General features: G+C 43.7%; 1 protein-coding gene across 5 annotated transcripts in view; it reads left to right on the top strand.

The window, feature by feature from the left end:
* sipa1l3 (signal-induced proliferation-associated 1 like 3) overlaps positions 1–22,931 on the top strand; it is a 68,726-nt gene extending 45,795 nt beyond the window's left edge. For 2 of the 5 annotated variants that reach the window (XM_034115068.1, XM_034115069.1), the window contains exons 4-23: positions 1,805–1,935; positions 4,295–4,483; positions 5,010–5,184; positions 6,087–6,190; positions 7,827–7,984; positions 8,498–9,080; positions 9,874–9,972; positions 10,088–10,263; positions 13,059–13,310; positions 13,793–13,966; positions 14,505–14,629; positions 15,413–15,528; positions 15,613–16,055; positions 17,881–18,105; positions 19,281–19,443; positions 19,854–20,028; positions 20,231–20,422; positions 21,012–21,138; positions 21,761–21,842; positions 22,106–22,931. In XM_034115068.1, the coding sequence (XP_033970959.1) occupies positions 1,805–1,935; positions 4,295–4,483; positions 5,010–5,184; positions 6,087–6,190; positions 7,827–7,984; positions 8,498–9,080; positions 9,874–9,972; positions 10,088–10,263; positions 13,059–13,310; positions 13,793–13,966; positions 14,505–14,629; positions 15,413–15,528; positions 15,613–16,055; positions 17,881–18,105; positions 19,281–19,443; positions 19,854–20,028; positions 20,231–20,422; positions 21,012–21,138; positions 21,761–21,842; positions 22,106–22,300 (3,884 nt within the window). In that variant the 3' untranslated portion in view covers positions 22,301–22,931. The remainder of the gene's footprint in view (positions 1–1,804; positions 1,936–4,294; positions 4,484–5,009; positions 5,185–6,086; positions 6,191–7,826; positions 7,985–8,497; positions 9,081–9,873; positions 9,973–10,087; positions 10,264–13,058; positions 13,311–13,792; positions 13,967–14,504; positions 14,630–15,412; positions 15,529–15,612; positions 16,056–17,880; positions 18,106–19,280; positions 19,444–19,853; positions 20,029–20,230; positions 20,423–21,011; positions 21,139–21,760; positions 21,843–22,105) is intronic. The other 3 variants (XM_034115072.1, XM_034115070.1, XM_034115071.1) reach the window with 3 other exon arrangements.
* Positions 22,932–23,933: the final 1,002 nt, after the last annotated feature.

The following is a 23,933-nucleotide window of genomic DNA, read 5'->3' as shown; positions in this document are numbered from 1 at the left end:
GTTTTACATGTGGTTTTCAGTGTCAGAAGTAACACATAACTTCCAGAGAGGAAAGGTGTGTGTGTGATGTGTGCCCAATTCTTTGTACGGCCGCTTCTTTGTGGGCACTTCTTGTCAACATCACCTTTTCAGACGCTGCGGATGGAACTTCCTCTTGGCAAGCATCATCTGCTGCACCCTAATTAGTGACAGATGCTGTGAGGAGCACATGTGTGCAAGCAAGCGTGTGTGAGACAGGCCTGCAGCCACACAGATAAAGGTTATCATTCCAAAAATATGTTCATCTGCTGACTCGGTTCATACTAAGCTGTCCCCCACAACGTGTGTGTGTGTGTGTGTGTGTGTGTGTGTGTGTGTGTGTGTGTGTTGTGTGTGTGTGTGTGTGTGTGTGTGGTTGTGTGTGTGTGTGTGTTGTGTGTGTGTGGTTGTGTGTGTGTGTAGTGTGTGTGTGTGTGTGTGTGTTGTGTAGTTGTGTGTGTGTGTGTGTGTGTGTGTGTGTGTGTGTGTGTGTGTGTGTGTGTGTGTGTGTGTGTGTGTGTGTGTGTGTGTGTGTGTGTGTGTGTGTGTGTGTGTGTGTGTGTGTGTGTGTGTGTGTGTGTGTGTGTGTGTGTGTGTGTGTGTGTGTGTGTGTGTGTGTGTGTGTGTGTTCTTTCATGTGCTGTGTCAGAAAGCCTCATCAAAAAGCTGACATTTCCACCACATGGCATGAGAGCTAAGCAGGCCTGAGTCTCCGACCGTGTACTGGTTCATTCCAGTAAGACGGGGGATAGAGGAGGAATACTTGTCAAGCTAGATGTCTCCCTGAGTGTCTGCAGTATTTGCCTTTCGACTCCCACACTGCCTGCGGCGTTGGCATATCCCCGGCTTAGCTTTGGAGCTTTAGAGGACATGCAAGATGCTCGTGAAGTGCGCTGATAGCTTTGTTTCAGCCTCTTAATGAATAAATATGTTGTGTGCCAACACGGGAAACACGCCACAGAATGTTAATTGGCGACTTATGACACTGGAGGAAATATTTGTTTCTTTAGAGCCTTATTGTTAAATACACATTTTAATTGTATTTCATTAACGTTAAGCTCCTGCACATCTACATCAGAAACATTTCCAGCATTTCTGTAACCACACACCATTTCGTCTTCACCTTTCTTAAGTAGCAATTATCATTTCTCCTGGTAACTAGAATGGATTGTTCAATTACATAGGTATTGATTACTAGATGTCATTGTCTAAGTCCTGTCCTGCTACACACACCCTCTGATGTTTCCTGCCAACCTCTCTCTCTAAAACTCTTCTTTTTTCTATCTCTTTAAGGTTAAGTGCTCTTAAATATTTAAATCATATGTTTTTGTAAAGCTGTTTTTTAAGCACCACGTAAATATTTTTAGAAAAACCATTGTTTTAGATGAAAACAATGGTTTTGTGGATGATTCATTTTTGGTCTCTAAATGTCAGAAAATAGTAAACAAATAAAAGACCGAGTTGATGATCAGCTGCCCTAGATAATCTATTTAAATTATGTAATCAAAATATTAGTTTATCATGGATAGTTTATCATTGGAGAATGTGGATATGTTTATCATGTGTTTCACCCATTCTTTGGTTCATACAAAAATGTATGCTATTTTTGGTAAAACGTTGACATATTTAATTGTTTTGTTTTGTTAAACATACAGTCTAAAACCCTTTCAGTTTACTGTTTTCAAAGAGTGATAAAACCAGTAAATATTCACATTTAGAAGCTAAAACGTGTACATTTTGGTATTTTTGCAAAAGTTGCTTACCATCTCTCCTTGTCCTTCACCAGAGCATTCAAACTACTTTGGGGCAGACGATAAGATGGGCGCCGTGGCTGTGAGCATCCGCAGGGAGAAATTGGATGACACCAAAGACCTGAAAGACCAGTACCAGTACCGCATCATCGTCAGAACCAGCGAGGTATGAAGATCTCCGTGTGTTTGTTTTGAAGATTTCAGAGTGATGAGACATTGATGAGTCAGTATGAGTGTGCACACTCAAGTTAATTACCTACTTTCCTTTACCTCCCTTTGTGTTCCTACCTGTAGCTCTCCCTACCCTCTCTGCCCTTGTTTTAACCTCCCCCCCTTCACCCCCTCACCCCCGCTCTCGGCTCTGCCAGTGGAAAATTCCACCTGCCCAGTCTCAGTGCAGCAAAGCCAAACCAAACACCGGCTGCTGTGGCTAAAGAGTTTGGCTGCATTGAGAACACACTGCCACTATTCCCTTTTTGATGGCTCAAATACTCATAATGTATTAAGTAAGAGGCTAGTGATCATGGAGAATGAACTAAGAATCTCACTCAAAGATGTCTGAAGGCTATAAACAAATCTTTATTTACTTCACTCTTACTCCCAGAGCACCAAGTCTTGATTCAGCTCTTTTGGGGTTGATTTGTGGAATCAATATGCCATATGATTATTACTACTGACGGAACATAACTAGGCAAAAATGGTTGCCTCTACTTCCTGGTATAAGGTACAGGATGCCTTTAAAAACATCTAAGTTCTCTGGTTTACTTCCATTAACTTTTTTTGCCATTTATTTAAACCAAAACTACTTATCGACACATCCAAATAGATACTCAATTAATATGCAATGAAAATATTCTATAGTTGCTGCCCCTAGTGTAATCAATTAATCTTTTTTCTCTTTTCTTGTTATGGATGGTATTAGAGGGATCTGTTTTGATATTTTGTTTGCCTTTCTTTATAAATGATAAACACCTGTGTAGCAAAGTCCCTCAAACACACAGCAAAGTTAGCTTCTGGTTCATGTAGTGGTCTTCCTCTGGCTCTGTGTTGTTTTAGCTGGATTACATGGCTGCCTGGCCTCATCACCTTAGCTCTCGCACAACAATGGAACTTCTCCGCCACCTAAGTACACAGAGCAGAGCTAACAGACCCAGCCAGCTCACCAGCGCCTACTGTTCCCACACAGAGGAAAAAGGAGATTGATTGCAGACTTTATTCTCTGTAGCAGCAGCTGCTCTCAAATATCCTTTCCCCCAAGTCTGTCATTCAATTCTGTGCAGCAGTGCTGACGCAGCAAGGTGGATGGACTTCTTCTTTCTGACTCCATCACACATTTATACACGCAGCTCGCTCAGCGGTCACTCACCCGCTGTCGCTCAGAAGCCGACGAGCTGAAACGAAAGCTCCATAACTTTAGACGCACGTCAATCAGGTTTTATTTCTCTGCGGCACTCTGAGTCTCTGAGGCTCAACTGTCTCCGGCCAGCCCTGTGTGTGTGTGTGTGTGTGTGTGTGTGTGTGTGTGTGTGTGTGTGTGTGTGTGTGTGTGTGTGTGTGTGTGTGTGTGTGTGTGTGTGTGTGTGTGTGTGTGTGTGTGTGTTGTGTGTGGTGTGTGTGTGTGTGTGTGTGTGTGTGTGTGTGTGTGGTGTGTGTGTGTGTGTGTGTGTGTGTGTGTGTGTGTGTGTGTGTGTGTGTGTGTGTGTGTGTGTGTGTGTGTTGTGTGGTGTGTGTGTGTGTGTGTGTGTGTGTGTGTGTGTGTGTGTGTGTGTGTGTGTGTGTGTGTGTGTGGTTGTGTGTGTGTGTGTGTGTGTGTGTGTGTGTGATTACAGCATCACTGTTTTGAAGCAGGTCAATGCTCTCACGAGGGAGCCGTGCTCTGTGGCAGCGCAACACTGAGCAGAATATGAATGTGTCTCGGACAGAGACAAAGAGTGTAGCTTCAAGGCAGCAGACAACTATTATGAGAAGTGGGACCATCCCTCATCTGATGGACCCTCTTCGGGCTACCCTCTTCAGGCTGCTTATCATCCATTTTCCAGAGGCGTTGTTCTGTAGTTGAGCCTGACCTCTGACCCCCTATCTTTGTTTCAATAACATTTCTACAAATGTTCTCCTGTGTTTCTATTTGTCCACGCTTTCTCAGTCCTACCTGTTATTTCTTTTCTTTTTTACCCTACCTATCTTGTGTTTTAGAAGTAGAACACAGAAAACATAGCTGGTCATAATTGACACAAATGTATAATAATAGTAGAAAATACATGTAAAACAAAAATATATACACAAAACAAGAAGCCTGTTTACCCATACCAACAAAGAAAACAAAAAAGAAATAAAAACGAATACATAATATGTTAAAAAAAAGTATGCTACCAAGCAAACTATTTATACTTAAAAAATGATTGAAGAATAAAGTGGGAAAAGTGTTGTTAATAAGTAAGTGGGTCCAGCATGCATTCTGTTCCTAAGACAGGAAAGAGGTAAATAGTAAAGGCAAATGTATTTTTATTTTCTTTCCCTTCATTCAGCTTGTGACCCTGCGAGGCTCCATTTTAGAGGATTCGGTGGCGACAACGGGGAAGCACGGCACAGTGCGGGGTCTGTCGCTCAAGGACGTCCTGGAGCAGGTGGTCCCGGAGCTCAACATCTCCTGTCTGAGGCTGGCGCTCAGCACACCCAAAGTCACCGAGCAGCTCCTTAAACTGGACGAACAGGGGGTGGGTTATGTGTCTGTACTTGCCACTGATTGCTAAGCTTGTGTGATAAAACTTGAAGGTTGAAACGGCTTTCATTAAACAAACACTAAGTCAGACTGGCTTAAATGACAGCAAAGGAAAACATATGACACAGTGGCTTATGGTATGCTCAGATAAGTTGTATAAAAGGGTCTGAAATCTGTATCACTGATTAAGCGTTGGTGCAAAGTATGAAATCAGCAGCAAAAGCTGAGTGGAGCAGGGCGTAATATGTTTGAGCGTGAGTGTGTAACCCTAAAAGCTTTAATGTTTAACCATGTTATCTCACCTTTTCTATAATGGAGGCTGAAGTGCAAGGTGGAGGTATTTCTGCCCGGCTATCAGCTTGTTTTTATTTGTCAGGGTGTAAACGATAAAGTGGTACTCAGTGTTCTAGTGTATCCAGAAATAAATCTTACGTAAGTTGCATTAGAAGCATGTCAGATGTTCACACTGCAGCGGTCCAGCTGTTTGTTTGTGTGATGGTAATTGTATCTCCTTCCTGTAGTTGAGTCAGAAGCACAAGGTGGGTGTTCTGCTGTGCCGAGCGGGCCAGAGCACAGAGGAGGAGATGTACAACAACGAGGAGGCGTCGCCCGCCTTCTCTGCCTTCCTGGAGCTGCTGGGGGAGCAGGTGCTCCTCAAAGACTTCAGCAAATACGCAGCACAGCTCGACACAAAGAGTGAGTCTGCATGAGAGCCCCGTTCATGCTCTACGTCCCATACATTAGGGGTTTTAATTCCCATGTTGGTCATTAGACACCCGAGTTGTTTTAAAAAAAAAAAGAAAAGGGCAATCTGTCAATCTTACTTTCTCACTTTACAAAAGGAAATAAAAATAATATAGGGTTAGGAATAATTAAGAAGAAAGTAAAAAAGTGGCGTAATTTAATTAACTTTTTTAATTAAATGCTGTTGTATTGACGGCTGCAGGAGCACAAGGTTAAATATATTCACCATGTCACTGTAATTGATTTCTTATTGAACTACCATCTCTTAGATCATTTGTATCTTTTAAGTTGATAATGAAACAACATGAACAAGCCCATTTTCTATCCCCCCTTTTTTTTTTACTTTCATCCATGTAGTAAATATACAGCAAAGTGCTTAAGATAAGACATTTGAGCAAATACAAAATACATGATAGACATAAGAATGTCTCATCATACTGTGTTTAGCTTGTTCACTGTCAAGCATTATAATATAGGCAGCTCCATTCTCTACCAATGTATGAGGAGATTCACTAAAGAGAGCAGAGGCCCCAAGCTGTTGGTTGTTCTTCCACAAGCATTGTGGTTCGTTGTAACCACAGAAAGAACAGTCCTTTTATGTCTGAAGAAAGCCGCACGGAACATTTCCATAGACGACACCAATAGTAGAGATTCCATTACTTGTATAAGATGGAAGAAGCCAGCAACGTTATTTCTTTTATGTCTTCTATGCAAGTGTCCTGCTCCCAGTTTAATTACAATGCCAGTCTTTGAAATCTTTTGATCCCTAGAAAAACATCTGTTTGAACCATAAAGTGTTTGGACTCATCTGTAGTATGATGTCTGACATGAAACATGAACATTTCTTTCCCCAGCGGACTCTACGGGCACCCACTCGCTGTACACCACCTACCAAGGCTACGAGGTCATGTTCCACGTGTCCACCATGCTGCCCTACATGCCCAACAACCCACAGCAGGTAAGAGCTTTGGTTGTCCACTCAGACCATGTTTTGATGCGTACAGCTCGAAAATTAAACCACCACTTTCCTTTTCTTTTCAACCGGTGGCTGTCCATGGTTGTTCGTTACAGCCTCTTCTGTCGTAAACCAACAGCAAGAATTCATAAAGTGAAAACTTGTGACTTGTGTCACCATCTTCATTTAGAGTCTCTTTCTCCCTCTTTCATTAAGCCTCTCCCGTTTTTATAGTTTTTGTTCTTTTCTGTCCTCTCTTACGCGCTGGCTTTTATATCTTGGCCTCTCTCACTCTGCCTCTCGTTCTTTAACGGGATCCGAACAGGGCGGGGTTCAGTAGTGAAGAGTTTTTATGTTCTCCCTCTTTTCTTTTCACTTCTTTAAATAAAGCTGCTTTCATAAGTGTTCTCCTGGGTGCTTTTCAGCCTGGACTATGAGTGTCAGTGACCTGTGTGTAACATAACATTTGCGTGTGGCTATCTTTTATAGTTTGCATGAGTGTTTGCGTGAGAGGCTCACACGGGTAGAAACATGTGTTCAGACAGGCCTTGTGAGTGTAAGGATTACTGTACAATGTGTCCGTGGTGAAGGCTATGGAGAAGTTAAAATGCCTTTTTATATTTTGATATACTTTATTACCATGCCCACAGCAATCTATTGTTTCCTATAACCATTTCCATCATCCAGTTGAACATCTTGTACATTTTGAGTAAACGAGTAATGTGAGGGTTCTACATTTTGAATGAAGTCGATTAAAGGTGTTTGCACAGTTCACATTACTTCCAACTCTTAAACCAATCAATGTACCGCAGGTCTCCCTTGAAAAAGAGATCGTTGATCTCAATGGGATTTTTTAACCTGGTTAAATAAAGGCTACAAACCAGAAAGTGCAGTTTTATAAATGGCACAATATCTCCATCCAGAGGTTGGGGGGCTGCAGCAGAGAGGAGTTTTACTTTATCAGATGAGCCTGTAGGTGGCAGCATCTGATATTAAAATGACTTGCAGTAGATAAACGGAGGCGTACGGGTTGAATTAAGAATATAAATACTGTGGCTTTTTAAATTCACGAGAGGGAAAGAAGAACGCAAGCACAGCCTGCACACCCATCTTGTATATGATGAAATGTTCAGCTAATACCATTTGACTAGTTGTATTCCGACTTGATGCTGAAATAGAAAAACAAACTAAAAGCAAATGCATTCCAGCAATAACAGTTCATGTTTGTAACGACATTGAGCACAACTCCCAGTCTCAGTATGAGTGATGGATGCTCCTGTGGCACCGTGCTGGAGAATGTGTGTATTTGAGGCCAAATGGTGGGCAGGATTACATAATTGGTATTTTCACACTTCCCTCTGCTGATGAGGAGAGGATTGGCAAGCACAGCTCCACAGACACAGCCTGCACTCTGTGCCTCTTACACGAACACAGATAGACGGACAAGCTAACACAGACACAAATAGCCCGCACAGAATCCGAAAAACAAATTACATAAAGAGCTGTTGTTGGTGTTGAGCGTCTTAATCTCTCATTTCCCTTGACTCTATCGTTGAATGAGTCGCTTGTGTCAATGTCAGTCATGTTAGCTCATTTCATTAATTAGTACTTTTTTGTTCTCTCTTCTCTTCTTCCTTAGCTCCTGAGGAAGAGGCACATAGGAAACGACATTGTCACCATAATCTTCCAGGAGCCAGGAGCGTTGCCTTTCACCCCGCAGAACATCCGCTCCCACTTCCAGCACGTCTTTGTGATTGTCCGTGTGCACAACCCCTGCTCTGAAAGCACCTGTTACAGGTAAATGTTGTCAACAGAACCAGCACGTGTTTATATTCTGGATGTTACAATTAGTCCAATGAAGGATTAGTTACTAAACTGAAAACTATTTGCTGTTAAAGTTATAGTTAAGGGCGGATTTCAGTCTCCTAATCATGGAGAGTTTTTGTGTTTTTTTGTGTTTTATATCATATCAAAAATAATTGATGTGGGTTTTGGGTCTGACAAAACAATAATACTAATAATAATAAACTTTATTTATATAGCACCTTTCATGCTTGACGCAGCCCAAAGTGCTTTACAGAGTATGACAGAAAATGACAATAATAAATGAGGAACTTTGAGAAACTGTGATGGACATTTTTCTCAATTCTAGCATTTATAGACCAAACTATTAAAGGGCGTGTTAATAACTAATAAAAACATTCTTCAGTTTTAGCCCTAGTTCATATACGGGTATAAGGTTTGAAATGAAATGACATCTTTAAAATGACAGTTTGTCACAATTCAAACCTGTGTCCCTTTTCCCTTCAGTGCTGCTGTGACGAGAATGAAAGACGTGCCTCCCTTCGGCCCCCCCATCCCCAGCGGCGTCACCTTCCGCGATCCAGAAACCTTTCGTAACTTCCTTCTAGCCAAAGTTATCAATGCAGAAACCGCAGCGCACAAGTCGGACAAGTTCCACACCATGGCGACCCGAACGCGGCAGGAGTACCTGAGAGACCTGGCGGAGAACTACGTCAGCAGCACGCCGCTCGACACCGCCGGCAAGCTCAACAACCTCATCTCCCTCGCATCTAAGAAACGTGAGCGCTCCAAGGCGAGAGAGGGGGCGGAGCTAGGGGCCGCAGGGGCCATCGCCTGGAGGGTCCACGCTCAGGACTTCAGCGGGGGGGGGACGGAGCTGCCCTGTGCCCTGGGTCTGTCGGCTGAATACGTCCTCCTGACAGACTGCTCCACTAAAGAGGTGGTGTTTAACTGTTTCTGTGCGGACGTCATCGGCTGGAGTCCGGAGCGGCTGACGCTGAAGATCTTCTACGGGCGAGGAGACCACATCGCCGTGCGCGTGCCGGAGGGGTTTGCACAGGACATCCGGGAGGTGGTGCAGAGGTTAAAGGTGAGAAAACATATTTTTTGGTTAAGACATATAGCTTTTGTTGAGTTGGGACTGTAGTTTGTGTTAGTATCTAAACAAACAAAGTTATATTTTATCATCCAGAAACACTGTGTTCCATGGAGGCCTAAAGTTTAGAAGTTTAGTTTAGAATTCATTTGCGTCCTTAAAAATAAATGGCTTAACACATTTTAAATATATTGCATCCTCCTGTTTCCCATTTCCTCATTTCTTGACCTATGCTTGTGAATTAAGGTACAGTAAACATCCTTTGTTTGGTAACCTTAAATTAAGGGTAATTTAAAGGTAATTTAAATAATCAGGACTCAAATGTTGTCCCCACAGCACAAAAAACACCATTATTATTCTCTATCAAGTGTCTGATTTTGTTAATATGTGATTCTTTACAGTTTTAACTTGAACATTGGTGGAATCTTTTCAGTTTTTACACCTCTGTTCTGTTTTTGTTTTTCTTTGAAAACACTCCTAAGCATGCTGGAAATTCAGGATTATTAACAAAAGCCGCTGTGAAAGGGATCACTAGAAATAGGCAGGGTTGCTTGTCATCTTCAAAAGTATAATACAGTCCTAATAGATTACTCATAGATGAACTCACTTTTTAATGACGTTGTAATTACGTTCTCTAGCTGATAAGAAGCATTTCATATTGTGAAAATCCTTCTAAGATGTAATTTTATGATGTTTCCTTTGTTTTGGAACACTTAGAGACATAAGGACATGATCATTCTGTAAATCTAATATTTATTTATTCTAATTCTGTCCTGTCCCTGGCCAGTCGTTGACGGTGGGATGTGAGACGGTGGATATGACTCTGAGAAGAAACGGACTGGGACAGCTGGGCTTCCATGTGCGCCTGGACGGCACTGTGGCTGAGGTACGGCCAGATGACCACCACACAAGATCTTGACTTTTCACTTACAAAGAATCTTGGCTGTTCATAATTTGCCTGTTTTGCCTTGACCTTGTTGTTGGTGTTTTATCTGCTGCAGGTGGAGGAGTATGGCTTTGCGTGGCAGGCGGGGCTGAGGCAGGGCAGCCGCTTGGTGGAGATCTGCAAGGTGGCCGCGGTGACGCTGACTCACGAGCAGATGATCGACCTGCTGAGGACCTCGGTCACGGTCAAAGTCGTCATCATTCCTCCGTACGAAGAGGGGGGGCCTCGCAGGTGTGTAGAAATATCTTTGAAGATGAACTAATGAGGTTTTTAAAAAGCTCTGGTGAATACAGATGTTAAGGCTGTAGGCTGCAGCAGAGTGTTAGCAGGCAGTAGTGGAAGGATAAGAGCGAGAGAGAGAGAAAGTGAGAGCGAGAGAGAGAGAGCAGGACGCTCTTCACTCAAACACACAAAAGCATGGAAGGGGCCAGACTCCAATGCTCAGAGAGGATTTTGTGTGGGAGTGTGTGAAAAGAGGAAGCGAGCGAACAGAGAGAAAGAACGATGTGTGGTTTGAGAGGAAAAAGGCGGAATGAAGCATTTAGAGAAAAAAGAAAGAAGCGTTTTAATTTTATGGGAATTATCAAAAAATCTGCCTTTCTTTGTTTCCCCATCCTTTATATCCTCGACTCGCTCAGCTTACTATCGCCTCACTTCCCCTCCTCCCACCATCTATTTCTTTCCCCTGCCGTCATGCTTTTCCAACCTTTCATCTACACACACGGCCTTGACAAAGACAGAATAACGAGGCCTTATGAGACGCTGATGTGGTGCTACATAACGTGTGTGTGTGTGTGTGTGTGTGTGTGTGTGTGTGTGTGTGTGTGTGTGTGTGTGTGTGTGTGTGTGTGTGTGTGTGTGTGTGTGTGTGTGTGTGTGTGTGTGTGTGTGTGTGTGTGTGTGTGTGTGTGTGTGTGTGTGTGTGTGTGTGTGTGTGTGTGTGTGTGTGTGTGTGTGTGTGTGTGTGTGTGTGTGTGTGTGTGTGTGTGTGTGTGTGTGTGTGTGTGCGTGCAGTCATTGTGGCTGGTTGTGTGATTGCACAGTGGTTAGTATATTTAATGTTGGAGGCAGTTTAATTACACCAAGTAAAATCCCTTTGACACACACACATACACACTCTCTCTCAAGTAGCAGCTGATAATTAGAGTCTTGCATTTCACCCCCCCTCCCCCCCCCCCCTCTTTCTCTCTTGGACTCGTTTGCCAATGTGTGCCAGGCAAGCAGATTGCATGAGATTAAGGCCTGGAATCTGCAGGAGAAAAAAAGGAGACCACAAAAATAAATAAATATATAACTGAGTGGAAGTGATTAATTAAAAATGAATGCACTGAGCGAGTGAAAGGGGGAGAAAGGAGAGAGAGAGAGAGAGAGAGAGAGAGAGAGAGAGAGGCAGGCTTTATTGAGCTGGAGAGACAGAGGAGCGCTCGCTGAGGAGCGAGGTGGGTGGAGGAGAGAAAGAAAGAGAAAGCGGAGTTGGAAGTGTTTTTCCTTTTACGCTCTGACTCGCCGCCGTGCTCATGCAAGACGGAGGGGTACAGAGGGGGAAAGGCGTGATGTTGTAGTGTTCGACCACGTGTGCAGCTGTCGCCTCCGCTGCTGTGATGGAAGACATTTGTAGGCTCTGCTCTCGCTAAGGTTTGTGCTACTGCTATGTTTCTGTATGGATATGTATTGGTAGTATTTCTTGATTGATCAAAGCCTCCTGACCACGTGTTGTGTTCATGGATATTGATTCGGGTATTGTTTTTGGTACTGCCATTATTCTTTGTTCTCTACTACTATTGTTATTTTCTACAGATGTATAGGTGTCTGTTCTTTTATCTCTCTACAGTTTATGTTAGATGTTTGACAGTCTTGTGACAGAGCAGATGGACGGTTTATTGTGTCCAGGCTCTACGATTAATCTAGGCTGCACACTAAAGAAAATATATCTTCTTACTTCTGCTGGTATCTATTTAGCTAGTTTGGGTGTTTTTTTATCTGTTAGTCTCAGCAACACAATTGAGGTGAATTAAATCGAAATGATTGATTTATTATAGTTATAGCCTAGAAAAAGTGTTATTTTGTGTATTTTTACTTATCCTTAAAAAAAACGACATTATTCAGAATATTTCAAACTGTTCACAATGTACAATTTATTTGGAAATATTTTCTGGTAAAGAAAATGCCGCTTACAATTTGTTGCTGTTATTTGGCTTATAGCTAGCCACTTGACAGAACCCACCTGTATCTCTTAACTCATACACATTAATATAATTAAACAGGTAATAATTATAAATACTGCTGTGCAATTGTCATGATTAGCGTTTTAGCAAGGCCAAATTAGAAAAAAACTATTTTTTGCACCAGGCTGTAAAGTGGAGCATTTTAACATGATCGTTTTGGAGCCAGCCTCAAGTGGCCATTTCCGGAACTGCAGTTGTTGGCGCTTTGCCGCTTCATTAAAACATGCAAATGAAATGCAAAACTATGAAAGAATAAAGACCTTTTTTGTAAAGAAAGCAAAAGCCTGAAGAACAAAGACATTCATACTGGATAGGACAACAACAAGTATTCCTAGTTCAAATTATTTAAGTCAGCCTTAAGCAAAAATGTTTTAGACTCAAAAATCATAATTTTTTTGTTTCTTTCTTATTACAGTAAAGGAATATATTTTAGCCACTGGTCAAAATAATTGTAATATAGACAGTTCCTTGGACTCTTTCAAAATTGCAATGAATATCATAAAAAATGTTCGGCACATGGCTGCCCTTCTCTCTCTCCTCCCCTTTTCCCCCCTTCTTTTGGCCTCTCATCTTAAATACATCCTCTATGCATATTTGATGCCTTATGCCCGCTTGTCAGTTGCTGTGTGAATGAAATAATGATGAGTAAAACATATTTAGGTTGGGTATCAGGCTGGAGTCCACAGAGTTGATTAATAAAGCTGCAGAAAGGATGCTGCTGCTTTTTACTGAGCTGATCAAAATCATGGTGGAAAGGTGAGGATGTTTGAGTGTCTGATCCCTTGTGGTGTGTCTCCTCAGGGGCTGCACAGAGGAGTATGAGATGAAGACCATGGAGCAGAAGCCAGAACCTGAGCCTCTGGCAGCCGGCTACAGACCCTCCCCTCGCCCCACGTGGCGATGGGACAGCCCCCCCATTCCTCCAGGGCTCCACAGTGCCCCCAACCAGCAGCGCTGGGCCCCCATGGGCCCCCCACCTCCTCCACTGCCCCGCTCACACAAGACCCTGATGCCTGTTCCCTACAGGGAGCCCCAGCACCTAAACTCTAAGAGGTGAGACTCAGAATGACGGTGCACAATGTATTTAGTATCATTAGATTACTTAAAAGACCCAATTGGGTTATTTTTTATTTGCTGTGAAATCCTTTTGGGGCAATGTGATAAAGGAGAAAGGCAGAACATCTGTTGAAAGAGATAAGGGGTACGACTTGGTGTGGCAGCATCAATATCTTTAATTTATTTATCTGGGTTATCTGGTAATGATAATTGATAGTAACCTGATGTACTCTAACCAATATGTATATTAAAAGGAGCAAAACAGTTTGCTGATTTTTATTAAAATAGGTTTGTAACGTAACTTGGGTGATCCTCTAAAACTAAATATTTAAGAATTTGGTGGCTGTAGCATTTTATAACTCAATCTAGCAAAATAGCTTCATGTGTTCTAGTAACATCCTCCCCTCTCTGTGGTCTCTCTGTTGTTCTGTTGGTTACCGTCTCCCCCTCTCTCTCCCCCCCCTCTCTCTCTCCTGCAGGCCAGTGAGCTACCCAGAGAACCACTACAGCCTGTCTCCTGCAGGGATGCTGCCCTACAGGAACCCCTCAGCCAGCTTCTCCTCGCCCTCCTCCGGCCTGGTCGGCCTCTCCTCGATGGGGCCGCCTGGAATCACACCGGGCCCCTTCGTACGCTACAAACCCTCCCCCGACAGGTGTGTGGCCTTTTGTTTTCAGACCTCCCTGCCGTTGCTCCTGTAATCTTGACTAAACATGTCCGATATTACTCATTACAACAGTTTTGTGTGCTTCGGGGTGGATTATCTGTGTTCATGAGATGAGGCAGAGTAATGTGTTCAGATCTGCAGTTAGACGTGTACGAACACACTGTCTCCCTGAGGAAGGATCTGTTGTGTGGGCGGCTCTTCCTCACTGTGTGGAGGCAGATAACATCTCACCCAACCGGAGAAATGTGTTTTATTCAACTGCCATCAGGATGCAAAACAGAAACTGAAATTCAAATCCAAGCTCTACATTTTAAGGGCTTTCTTAAGAGAATAATTGTAGTGTGTTTTAGTTTCAGTTAGGAACATATTTCCTTCCGTCTGTGTGCGTGCGTACAGGACATAAAACTACTGCATGTATACATCTAATTAACTCACATTTGTCAGTAGTTGCATGTAAATCATATTAGCATGACGTGTTTATTAATCAAATGCCCTCCCTCCTCTTATGATCCTATATGATGTGTAGATATGGACCAGGACAACGCCCCCTGCTGCCGTATGAGCCTCACCTCAGTGTGGACGTCACCTCCAGCGGAGAGTCTTCCTCAGGCTTTACCAGTCAGGAGAGCACTATGGAGCGCTGCAAAACAGGTACACCACCTTTAAAAACACCAGGCAATTACTGTGCAAAACATCTGCCATCACATGACTCCGCTTTTTAGAGCGTTAGCCTTCTTTTGCTCTTTGGTTTTATTTTTGTTAGGCTGCAATATTGTCCCTTTGATGCACTTTCAGGTATTATCCGTTGTCGACCTCAGCAGCCTGATGTATTTTAGCGGAATAGCTCTGAAACACTAACTAACAGCAGACAGGAAAGCTGACTAGCTGGTTGACATAGTGAAGAAGATCATTTCTAGGAGTTGGTAGAGACCAAAAACTGAGCTAAAAGAGATTGAATCATTTTAGACTTGCATTCATCAGGTGGCCAAAACAAGACTAATCACTGATAAAGTTGCTCCAAATTTGCTGGCAACTGTTGGCTGTGGCCAAGAAATGTAAACACAGGTTGCAAGTTAACCATACTTGACTTTAACTACATTTATTGTACGTTTTATCTTTGCAAATGAATTACACTCACTTGTATGTGGGATGGTGACATGGTGAGAATAGAAAGTAAAAACAAATGTACTTAAGAGGTGTTGGATTATTTGTATACACTATATCAAAGTGCATTACCAAGATATCAGTATTCAATTGTTTAAATATTATTGTTATCAGTACACAGAGTAGATAACCGAGTAGAGATGACGGTGTGATTGGGTGTGTTGGTGGTCAGTGTTTAAATGTGCTATAAATATTTAATCCTCTTATCCAACCATGGCGGTTCAGTGTAATTTGCTTTAATCCTCTGAGTGTCTGTGTGTTTCTGTCTAGAGCCCCTCTGGCACATCCCAGCGTCGTCGTCTCGGGGGCCGGGTGGTGGAGGGGGGCAGAGGAGACCAACCAGACAGGATGTCCCGGGGAAGGACTCTCCAAACAGAAACTCCAAGGTCAGACTCAACACCTCCCGCTCTCATTTCTTCTCTCCTTGCCTGCCTGAGTGTCTCTGAATGTTTCTCTCTTGTCCTCTACAGGGCGAGACTCAGTACTCGAGCCACTCCAGCAGCAACACTCTGTCCAGCAACGCCTCCAGCGGACACAGCGACGAGCGCTGGTTCGACGGGGGACCTGCAGGTGAACGGGGTCCTGGGGGTTGCCTTGGCGACCCAACAGAACCTGACCCAGACCATCTCAACAAGGGGGGGTCCAACGACAGCGGCATCGACGCCTCGACCCATTACAACAACACTCGCCTCGTGAACATGCCCAACAGCCACAAGCCCCTGCAGTGCTTCGGGACGTACGGGGGGGGGCAGGAGCTGTCGGTGGGGAGGAGCAGCGGCAGCAGCGGGGAGGGGAGGAGGCGGGAGTCGTCTCCCATCATACCAGCTGCAGCCAATCAGAACAAAGGGTACCGGACCAGGACGTTCCCGCCTCCTGGATCCAGCGCTGAAAAAATGGATGCTTTCAAACCCAGGTGAGTGGCCGACTCTGACACATCTTTTATGGCATTTTTCTAACATGATACCTTAACCTTTAATGCTGTTCATCTTAATTGAGAATGTGAGTACTAAGCTTTAAGAATTAAATGAATGAAGCAGCCATTATGTGCCACCACAATAGTATGATGACTCAATCTTTAAAGGGTACATTAAGGATTTAAAGCAGCTTAATCCTGGTGGAACATACAGCTGCATCATGTGATCCCTTCTGCTCTTCCTTCCCCCAACATTATAAATGCATGCAGACATAAGACACACATGCGTTCAAAGGCTTCGTCCTCTCTGTGTAGGATTAAAACAATCTGTGTTTAAAGCCTGAGTACAACCGACTCTGATGCTGCAGTCTGCGCCTGGGATGTTTTGAAACATCAACAAAATATAGATATTAAGTAAAAACAGAAGGACACTGATGATTCATCACAGGTATCGTGAACAATTTTACAGATGGTGTTGTCAGTTGATGTTTTGTTTTGGTCAGAAGGTTTCAAAAGCAAGGCGGCCTTTCTAAATGATGAATAATTCAGTTGGGTAATTTAGCAGTTTGTTTTAGAAATGTTGGTTGTGTGTTTTTAAATGGTGAAGAATTGGTTTGATGGATAAAAGACACGTCTGGTCTCTTGATGGATGATGGACGTTCTTAACTCTTCTGATGTTTTCCTCAGCTGTTACCGGTCTATAGCTGTGTGATGCTGTTGTTAAGCAGACAGTGCTACCTCAACTTTAATTGCACACTCTGTCTTTATTGCCGGATCAATAAAGAGAGGGAAAGGAAGATGCTCCGAGAATAAATTATGCTTATGGGGAAAGACAAAAGACAGCAGAAAAGTCAAACTTAAAATCGGTTTTTTTCATCCTTTTTTAAATGATATGTGTGTCAACCTTACATGCCAGAGGATCACATGATTGTTACAAAGGTCTTTATAAAGGAAAAGTTTGACGTCTTGTTATCGAGAGTTGAATGAGGAGAGCTGAGCTTAGCGTTAAGACTGGAAACAGGGAGACGCGTACCTTGTAAAATGCATTATTTAAACAATGGAGTTATATCTTCTGTGGAGAAAATGTTTTTCCCTGCACAATCATTTCTGTGATCTAATCATCTTATTTGAAATTTAAAATGTTCTTTAAAGTGGACCTATCATGCTATATTTGAATAATATAGTGTAGGACCATACCTATATAAGGCATATTTATACTTTTTTTTTTCAAAATACCAAACAGATCATGCATTTTAGCCATGCCTCATTTCGCTCAATTTGACATTTTTTAGCTCTGTGTTTGTAAGGGCAGAACAGCACCATCTACAGGCCTGGCATATGTACTACAGCGTCTCCAGCGCTTTCGAACGGCAATGGCCGTGGCTGTCTCCTCCTGATTGGTGGAGTTGGCCCAATAGCCGTAGCGCCACTGTCCTGACGTCAGGACAGTGTTCAAATCTGGATCAGTTTTTATCAGATCCGTTGCAGCCCCTTTTTTAGAGATTTGGGTATGGAGGAAAATAGAGAGGGTTGTGTTTTCTGACACTTGGTGAGTTCCCTGGAACACCGGGGACACATATTCATGTATAAAAGACGTACAAAAGTGCATTTTGCATGATAGGTCCCCTTTAAATAAAAATGTTTCATCACTTCATAACAAACTGAAAAGGCTTTCCCTCTGGTACTACACTTGCTGCGCATGTCAAATCCTTTGTGTCCTCTCACTTCCTATTTAGCACTTGTCTCGTCTATTTCAAAAAGAGAGAGAGCAGTTTGTTGTTGATTGTCATGCATTAACCCGGTGTACACCTGTGTGTCCTCTCAGGGCCTACACACCGCAGGGTTACAAGACTCCGACAGCTGAGAAAGTCCGGCCCGTCCGCGCTGCTACGACGACACCAACTTCATCTCATCTAAGCTCCATCCCTCTGTCCAGCTCCGCTCCAAAGGCTTTTTATGGAAAGAGCAGACAAAGCGCCTGGCAGAACGACGACAACGGCTCCTCGCCTTCAAACATCACCACGACGACCAGCTCTGACAGCAGCAAGAAGTAAGTTGTTGACTGATGCGGCTTTCACACCAGCGCTTTTCCCTTTCTAGCTCCTAGCGAGAGCTTTTCTGGTTCAGCTCCGGTTTCCCTTTTCAGCTCCCGCTCTGTTCACACCACCCAGAGCTGCCGAGAGATTTTCTCCCACAACAACAACGGGCCGGGGACTACGTCGGGTCGACGATCGTGTTGCTTTTAATCATACGAAGCCAGATTAAATTAAATAACGACTTCTCCAACCTTATACTTTTCTCCAGAGTGCCGTGGTTCATTGTTTATTAATGTGTTTCAGCGGCATTTACCGACCGCTGCAGTGCTGGCTGCTCTTCCACGGGAGTTTATTCTCCCGTTAGCTCCGGGTTAGCTCACACGGCTCTAAAGTATTCACTGTCTGACTGTCACACAAGCAGCTGATACATATCCCCAGTTCCCCTTAAGTGAATGTGTGTCAGTCTGAATTGACGCTGTTTGGCATCACAACGCTGTTATGAAAGTTTCTCTGGTATAACATGGGTGATGTTAGCATAGCAACCAAAGTTAAACTGACTACTTGCTAAGCCGTTTTATACAGGCACATTTTACCGGCGTATTTTTCATTATGACAACCTGTACAGCCCATGTATTAATTCCATCCGATAGCTGCTATAATAACAAACAAAACGTCTGCCTGCTCTCCACAATGATCAATAACAGCGAACGGATGGTCAAAGTAAGGTTTCCTGCACGCCTCGACGTAAGCGACGCCGCGTCATAGCTCCAAAGCTCTTGCCTCTGGACCGACAACTTTTTGGAGCTGGAAGTGAACCGCATTCCGGAGCTATGACGCGCCGCCGCTGCGGTGTGAACAGGAAAAACCGGCGCTTTTCAGGCTCTAGCTCCCAGCAGGAGCTGGAAAAGCGCCGGTGTGAAAGGGGCATCTGAGCTTCAAAATAGAACCTTTCCCTCTTCTGTTAAAGGGACTGTACCGAAAAGCTTCACAATGTAAATAATGATATTACAAATTCTAATTCAACATTTGATCATACCAGATTATGGTATTGAGTGTCTTCAGTGCTAATTGAGCCTAAAACCAGCTACTGAAACATTGACCTGTTAACGGTTAGATGTTGGGAGAAGATACCCTTTGCGTTTTTGGGGCTCATGTCTCTTGTCTCTTGTCTCTTGTCTCGTGTCTTCAGGCAGGTGGACACCAACTCAAAGAACGTGTTTGGACAGCCTCGGCTCCGAGCCTCGCTGAGGGACCTGCGTTCTCCACGACGGACGTACAAAAGCACCATCGAAGACGACCTGAAGAAACTGATCATCATGGACAACGTGGGGGAGACGCCCCAAAGAGACCCAGTGAGGAACACACCAACACCTCACAGTTAGATCAGTAATGCTTTAGTTTGCTTGAACAATTATATCGTCCACAAGGTACAAATTCCCCCATCAATATAAGTTTACAAATAAGTAAAAACATTGGGAGAGCTTAAAGTTGAATCATGCAATTATATACAGTTCAACAGGCTTATGACACAAAGTACAGGCTGTTGTGTCGTCCTGTATGATTAACTTTGTATTTAATAGATATGCACTATGGACAAATACATTATTGTAGACTTATGCGAGTCTCAAGCGCCCTCCTGAGGGAAGCAGTTCAAATTGAAATGTGACATAGTTATATGCATATATTTGATGTGATCTGTAAGCGCACGTTACTTTGATGAGCTTGCACACGCTCTGATCTCCGTCACTTTTCCTCCTTTCAGTCTCCCAGACGAACTCTGCAGCGCACCTTTTCAGACGAGTCTCTGTGCAGCGGGCGCAGAGAGGCGAGCTTCGCTAACTCGGAGAGCCCGACGACGCCTAACGACGTCCTGTTCACGTGCACACTGCCCACACGCAAACACGCCGTCTCTAACGACCACGTGCAGAGCAAGAAGGGTGAGTTTAAACAGAGTGGACAAAACCTACTCTGCTGTGTTGAGTATAAGCTGCCAAGTTTCATTCTGTGGCGATACAAGGAGCTTAATAGTGAAAACAATCCTATTATGATTGTTATGTACACGTTATTTGTTGCTTACATAAGCTCCACTACCTTTCAGCATGTCCTTGTTTCATGAGGAGGTTATTTCACTCACTGCAGCTGTTCTCCCCTCAGTGCCTCTGTCTGCCTCGGAGCTGTCTCTCACTGAAGTCAGAGACAAAGTGCCCCCCCTGAGGAGGCTGGACCCCGGGCTGATGCCTCTCCCTGACACAGCCTGCGGCCTCGAGTGGTCCAGCCTGGTTAACGCTGCTAAGGTGTACGAAGGTGAGGCAGCAGACACCTCAAGACTAGGTTTGTTCAACTCACAAAAGCATCCATTCACATCACACACAAACTGTAACATGCACAACAAAACATTACACATGCAGAGAAATCATGGAAACAAACTGTTAAAACATATGGTATCAGAAATGTCAAAAAGAATAATTAAAACCTGTATGTACAATTCATGCATGGTTTTAATGCTGATTTAAACAAATCGAAATCTCCACAAATTATAAATGCTCAGTTGTAACCATGATTTTGCAAGAACAAGATGTTTAAGAAGCATAAAGCTCACTGTTGGATGTGGGACATTTTGTCTTCTGTCACATGACACTCCTGGGAAAGAAAGAGATGTCAGTACGATGGTCTTAACCTTGTAGACGATCTCTCGCTCTCCGTCCCAGCCACTGTTTGTTTCTGTCTCTCTCTCCTGTCCCTGGTGTGCTCTGCAGCCACAAAGCTCTGACAAACACACTAAGCTCAAGCCAACACTCGATCCTAAACCTCACCTGCTGCCAGGAGCTGTGATTGTGTCTTGTACCCCGAGGGAAACCTGGGGGGGAAAAAGCCTCTTCAATGCAGCTTTTTACAAAGTGTGGTTCTATGTCTGTTGCAGCACAAAGAGCAGTTTCCCTCTTCTCACTGACGGAGCCGCAGGGTGGGGGTCCGGACATGAGACCCGTCGTCAGTCCAGTCCAGTTTCAGACTCCTCAGACTCCACGGACCACGCCGACCTTCAGCGGGTAACTGAACCTCACTTTGTTGTAGATAAGAGCAGCCAGAGAGCAGCTGTGTGTCTCTGCTGCCATCTGGTGGTAATCTACTGTCAGGCTTTGAACTGAATCCCCAGCTTGTTGACTCCTGAGTAAACACTTGTTTTATGAGTTTCTGTGTGTGTGTGTGTGTGTGTGTGTGTGTGTGTGTGTGTGTGTGTGTGTGTGTGTGTGTGTGTGTGTGTGTGTGTGTGTGTGTGTGTGTGTGTGTGTGTGTGTGTGTGTGTGTGTGTGTGTGTGTGTGTGTGTGTGTGTGTGTGTGTGTGTGTTGTGTGTGTGTGTGTGTGTGTGTTGTGTGTGTGTGTGGGTGTGTGTGTGTGTGTGTGTGTGTGTGTGTGTGTGTGTGTGTGGTGGTGTGTGTGTGTGTGTGTGTGTGTGGTGTGTGTGGTGTGTGTGTGTGTGTGTGTGTGTGTCCTACCATTGAGCAGCACTTAATATAAGAGCTACAGTTCAAACAGACTTACACAAGAATGAATGCACATTCACAAACACCTGAAAAACCTGTCCTCCTACCCGCCTACATTACGTCTGCACACTGTTTTTATTCTTAGAGTGTGTGCCGTTGTTAATCTGTTCTGTGCTTTGTTTCCAGTGACGAGGTGCCCAACGATCTGTCCGGGCGGCTCTACAGCCTGGAAGTGATGTTAAAGCAGCTGAACAATGATCTGGAAAGAGTGAGAATCTTCTTTTCACATTTTTGCTTTATTAAAGAGTTGGAAGAAGAAAATAATGTATTAGTTTTTCTGTCTCACACTGTAATGTATCTGGACTTAAAAAAACTGGGATGTTCCTTTTTTCATCTATTTCTGACATTGTATAGACCAAATGATGAATGATGAATAAGTCTAACTAACCCTTTAATAACAGTGAATTTCTATGTATTGTCCAGTCCGAGTCATCGTTTCTCATCTCCTTTTCTCATTTCTTGTTGCCTCAGGAGAAGCATGATAAAGTGGTTCTGCTGGCAGAGATGGCCAACCTGCGGGAGAACAACCAGCGGCTGCAGGTGGAGAGCCTGTCGGCCAGCGAGCAGCTGCGCAAGTTCAGCAGACTTTATAATAACAACGACACGACCGAGAGCGACAACGAGGCTAACTCCTTAACGTACGAGGCTGACTCTAAGAGGGAGTGACTCCTGCAGGAGGGGGAATGGAGCACCCGGCCACAGAGGGGAGGGGGGGGTGCTGACCCCTGACCCCCCCCACTCAGCTTCCACTGGACTGCCTTAAACCGTAAAGAGAGCAAGGAAACAGAAAAACTGGATTTTTAAAATGCAGAAACACTCCCAGAGAGCCTCCCTCTCTTTTCTCTGAGCCTGTTTATTTTTATAAACTCAAGTCAAAAAGTCTTATATACTTTTCATATATATAAATATGCTACTATGCCAGAGGAGCGAGAAGGAGAGGAAACTGTTTTAGAGAATCATCACCTGGAGAGGCCTAATACTGTTCCTGCAGCGAATCAGCCAAAAAAACAACAAGACTCATTACAGACTGCATCTCCCAGAATGCACTAGAAGTAATGGAAGCTCTACAGACATTGTACTGTAGATACATGCCTGTTCTCATGTATCAATATTACCCATACTGTATTGATATTGATGTACTAAAGAGGGGTGTGTGTGTGTGTGTGTGTGTGTGAGAGTAACTGATGGTACAGCAAATTCTCAGAAACGTAATGGCACAACAGTAACAGCATTTTGTGTGTGTGTGTGTGTGTGTGTGTGTGTGTGTGTGTGTGTGTGTGTTGTGTGGTGTGTGTGTGTGTGTGTGTGTGTTGTGGTGTGGTGTGTGTGTGTGTGTGTGTGTGTGTGTGTGTGTGTGTGTGTGTGTGTGTGGTGTGTGGTGTGTGTGTGTGTGTGTGTGTGTGTGTGGTGTGTGTGTGTGTGTGTGTGTGTGTGTGCATGTGTGTGTGTGTGTGTGTGTGTGTGTGTGTGTGTGTGTGCGCTATGGGACGTTTCGAGTGCTGAACAAACTAGTTTACTGTAATATGAAATCTTGTGGGCCACGATATTTTTTCTCTCCTCCGTTTACATGGATGAACCTGTGGCCCTTCAGATGTGAAACAAGCCATCGGCGTGCTGTGTGGGTGTTAAAGGTCGATGTCATGAAGCTCAGTGATATTAATTATAGTTCCATATCTCTAATGTAGTGCATTGTTTTGAATATTATCTTCTGTTTTTCAGCAGTGCCGTTTCATCTCAAATCTAAATGGACTGGATAATTATTTTAACCTTGAGTCCTCATCCCAGTACGTCTTTGAAATCAACTTTGTTTCCTAATATTTAAAGCAGTAGTTTGACATTTTGTAGTAACATCATGAGAGAGGTTTTAGCTTATCATAAAGATACAGGGGAAAGCAGCCAGCTTGACGGCCCACATGCACCTCTAAAGCTCATTATTTAACATATCTAAATAATCTAATACCAGAAAAAAAACTATTTAAAAGGACAATTCCTCGTCTAATGGACTATCTGTTGTGGCTAAGAGAGTAGTTACTTCAAGGAGTCTTAGCTGAATTTGTGTACTTAAAAGATCATAACACGCTTACATGTACTGCTAACACACTCTGCTCTCAATGTTGCCCTCCTTTCCAGTCAGTATGCTAAGCTAACCTTGTAGGTTTGCATTTTTAACAGACAAATATGAGGGTGGTGTCAATCTCACTTCTAGAAAATGAGTGATGGTATTCTCCAAAATGTCAAACTATTCTTTACATACAACTGTAAACGACGCTGCCATTGATCACGTGTGCTTACAGGAAAC

Source organism: Trematomus bernacchii, unplaced genomic scaffold (assembly GCF_902827165.1).
Source record: "Trematomus bernacchii unplaced genomic scaffold, fTreBer1.1, whole genome shotgun sequence".
NCBI classification, from domain to species: Eukaryota; Metazoa; Chordata; class Actinopteri; order Perciformes; family Nototheniidae; genus Trematomus; species Trematomus bernacchii.
The sequence above is the reverse complement of the archived record's forward strand: the minus strand, read 5'-3'. Positions and strand labels throughout refer to the sequence as shown.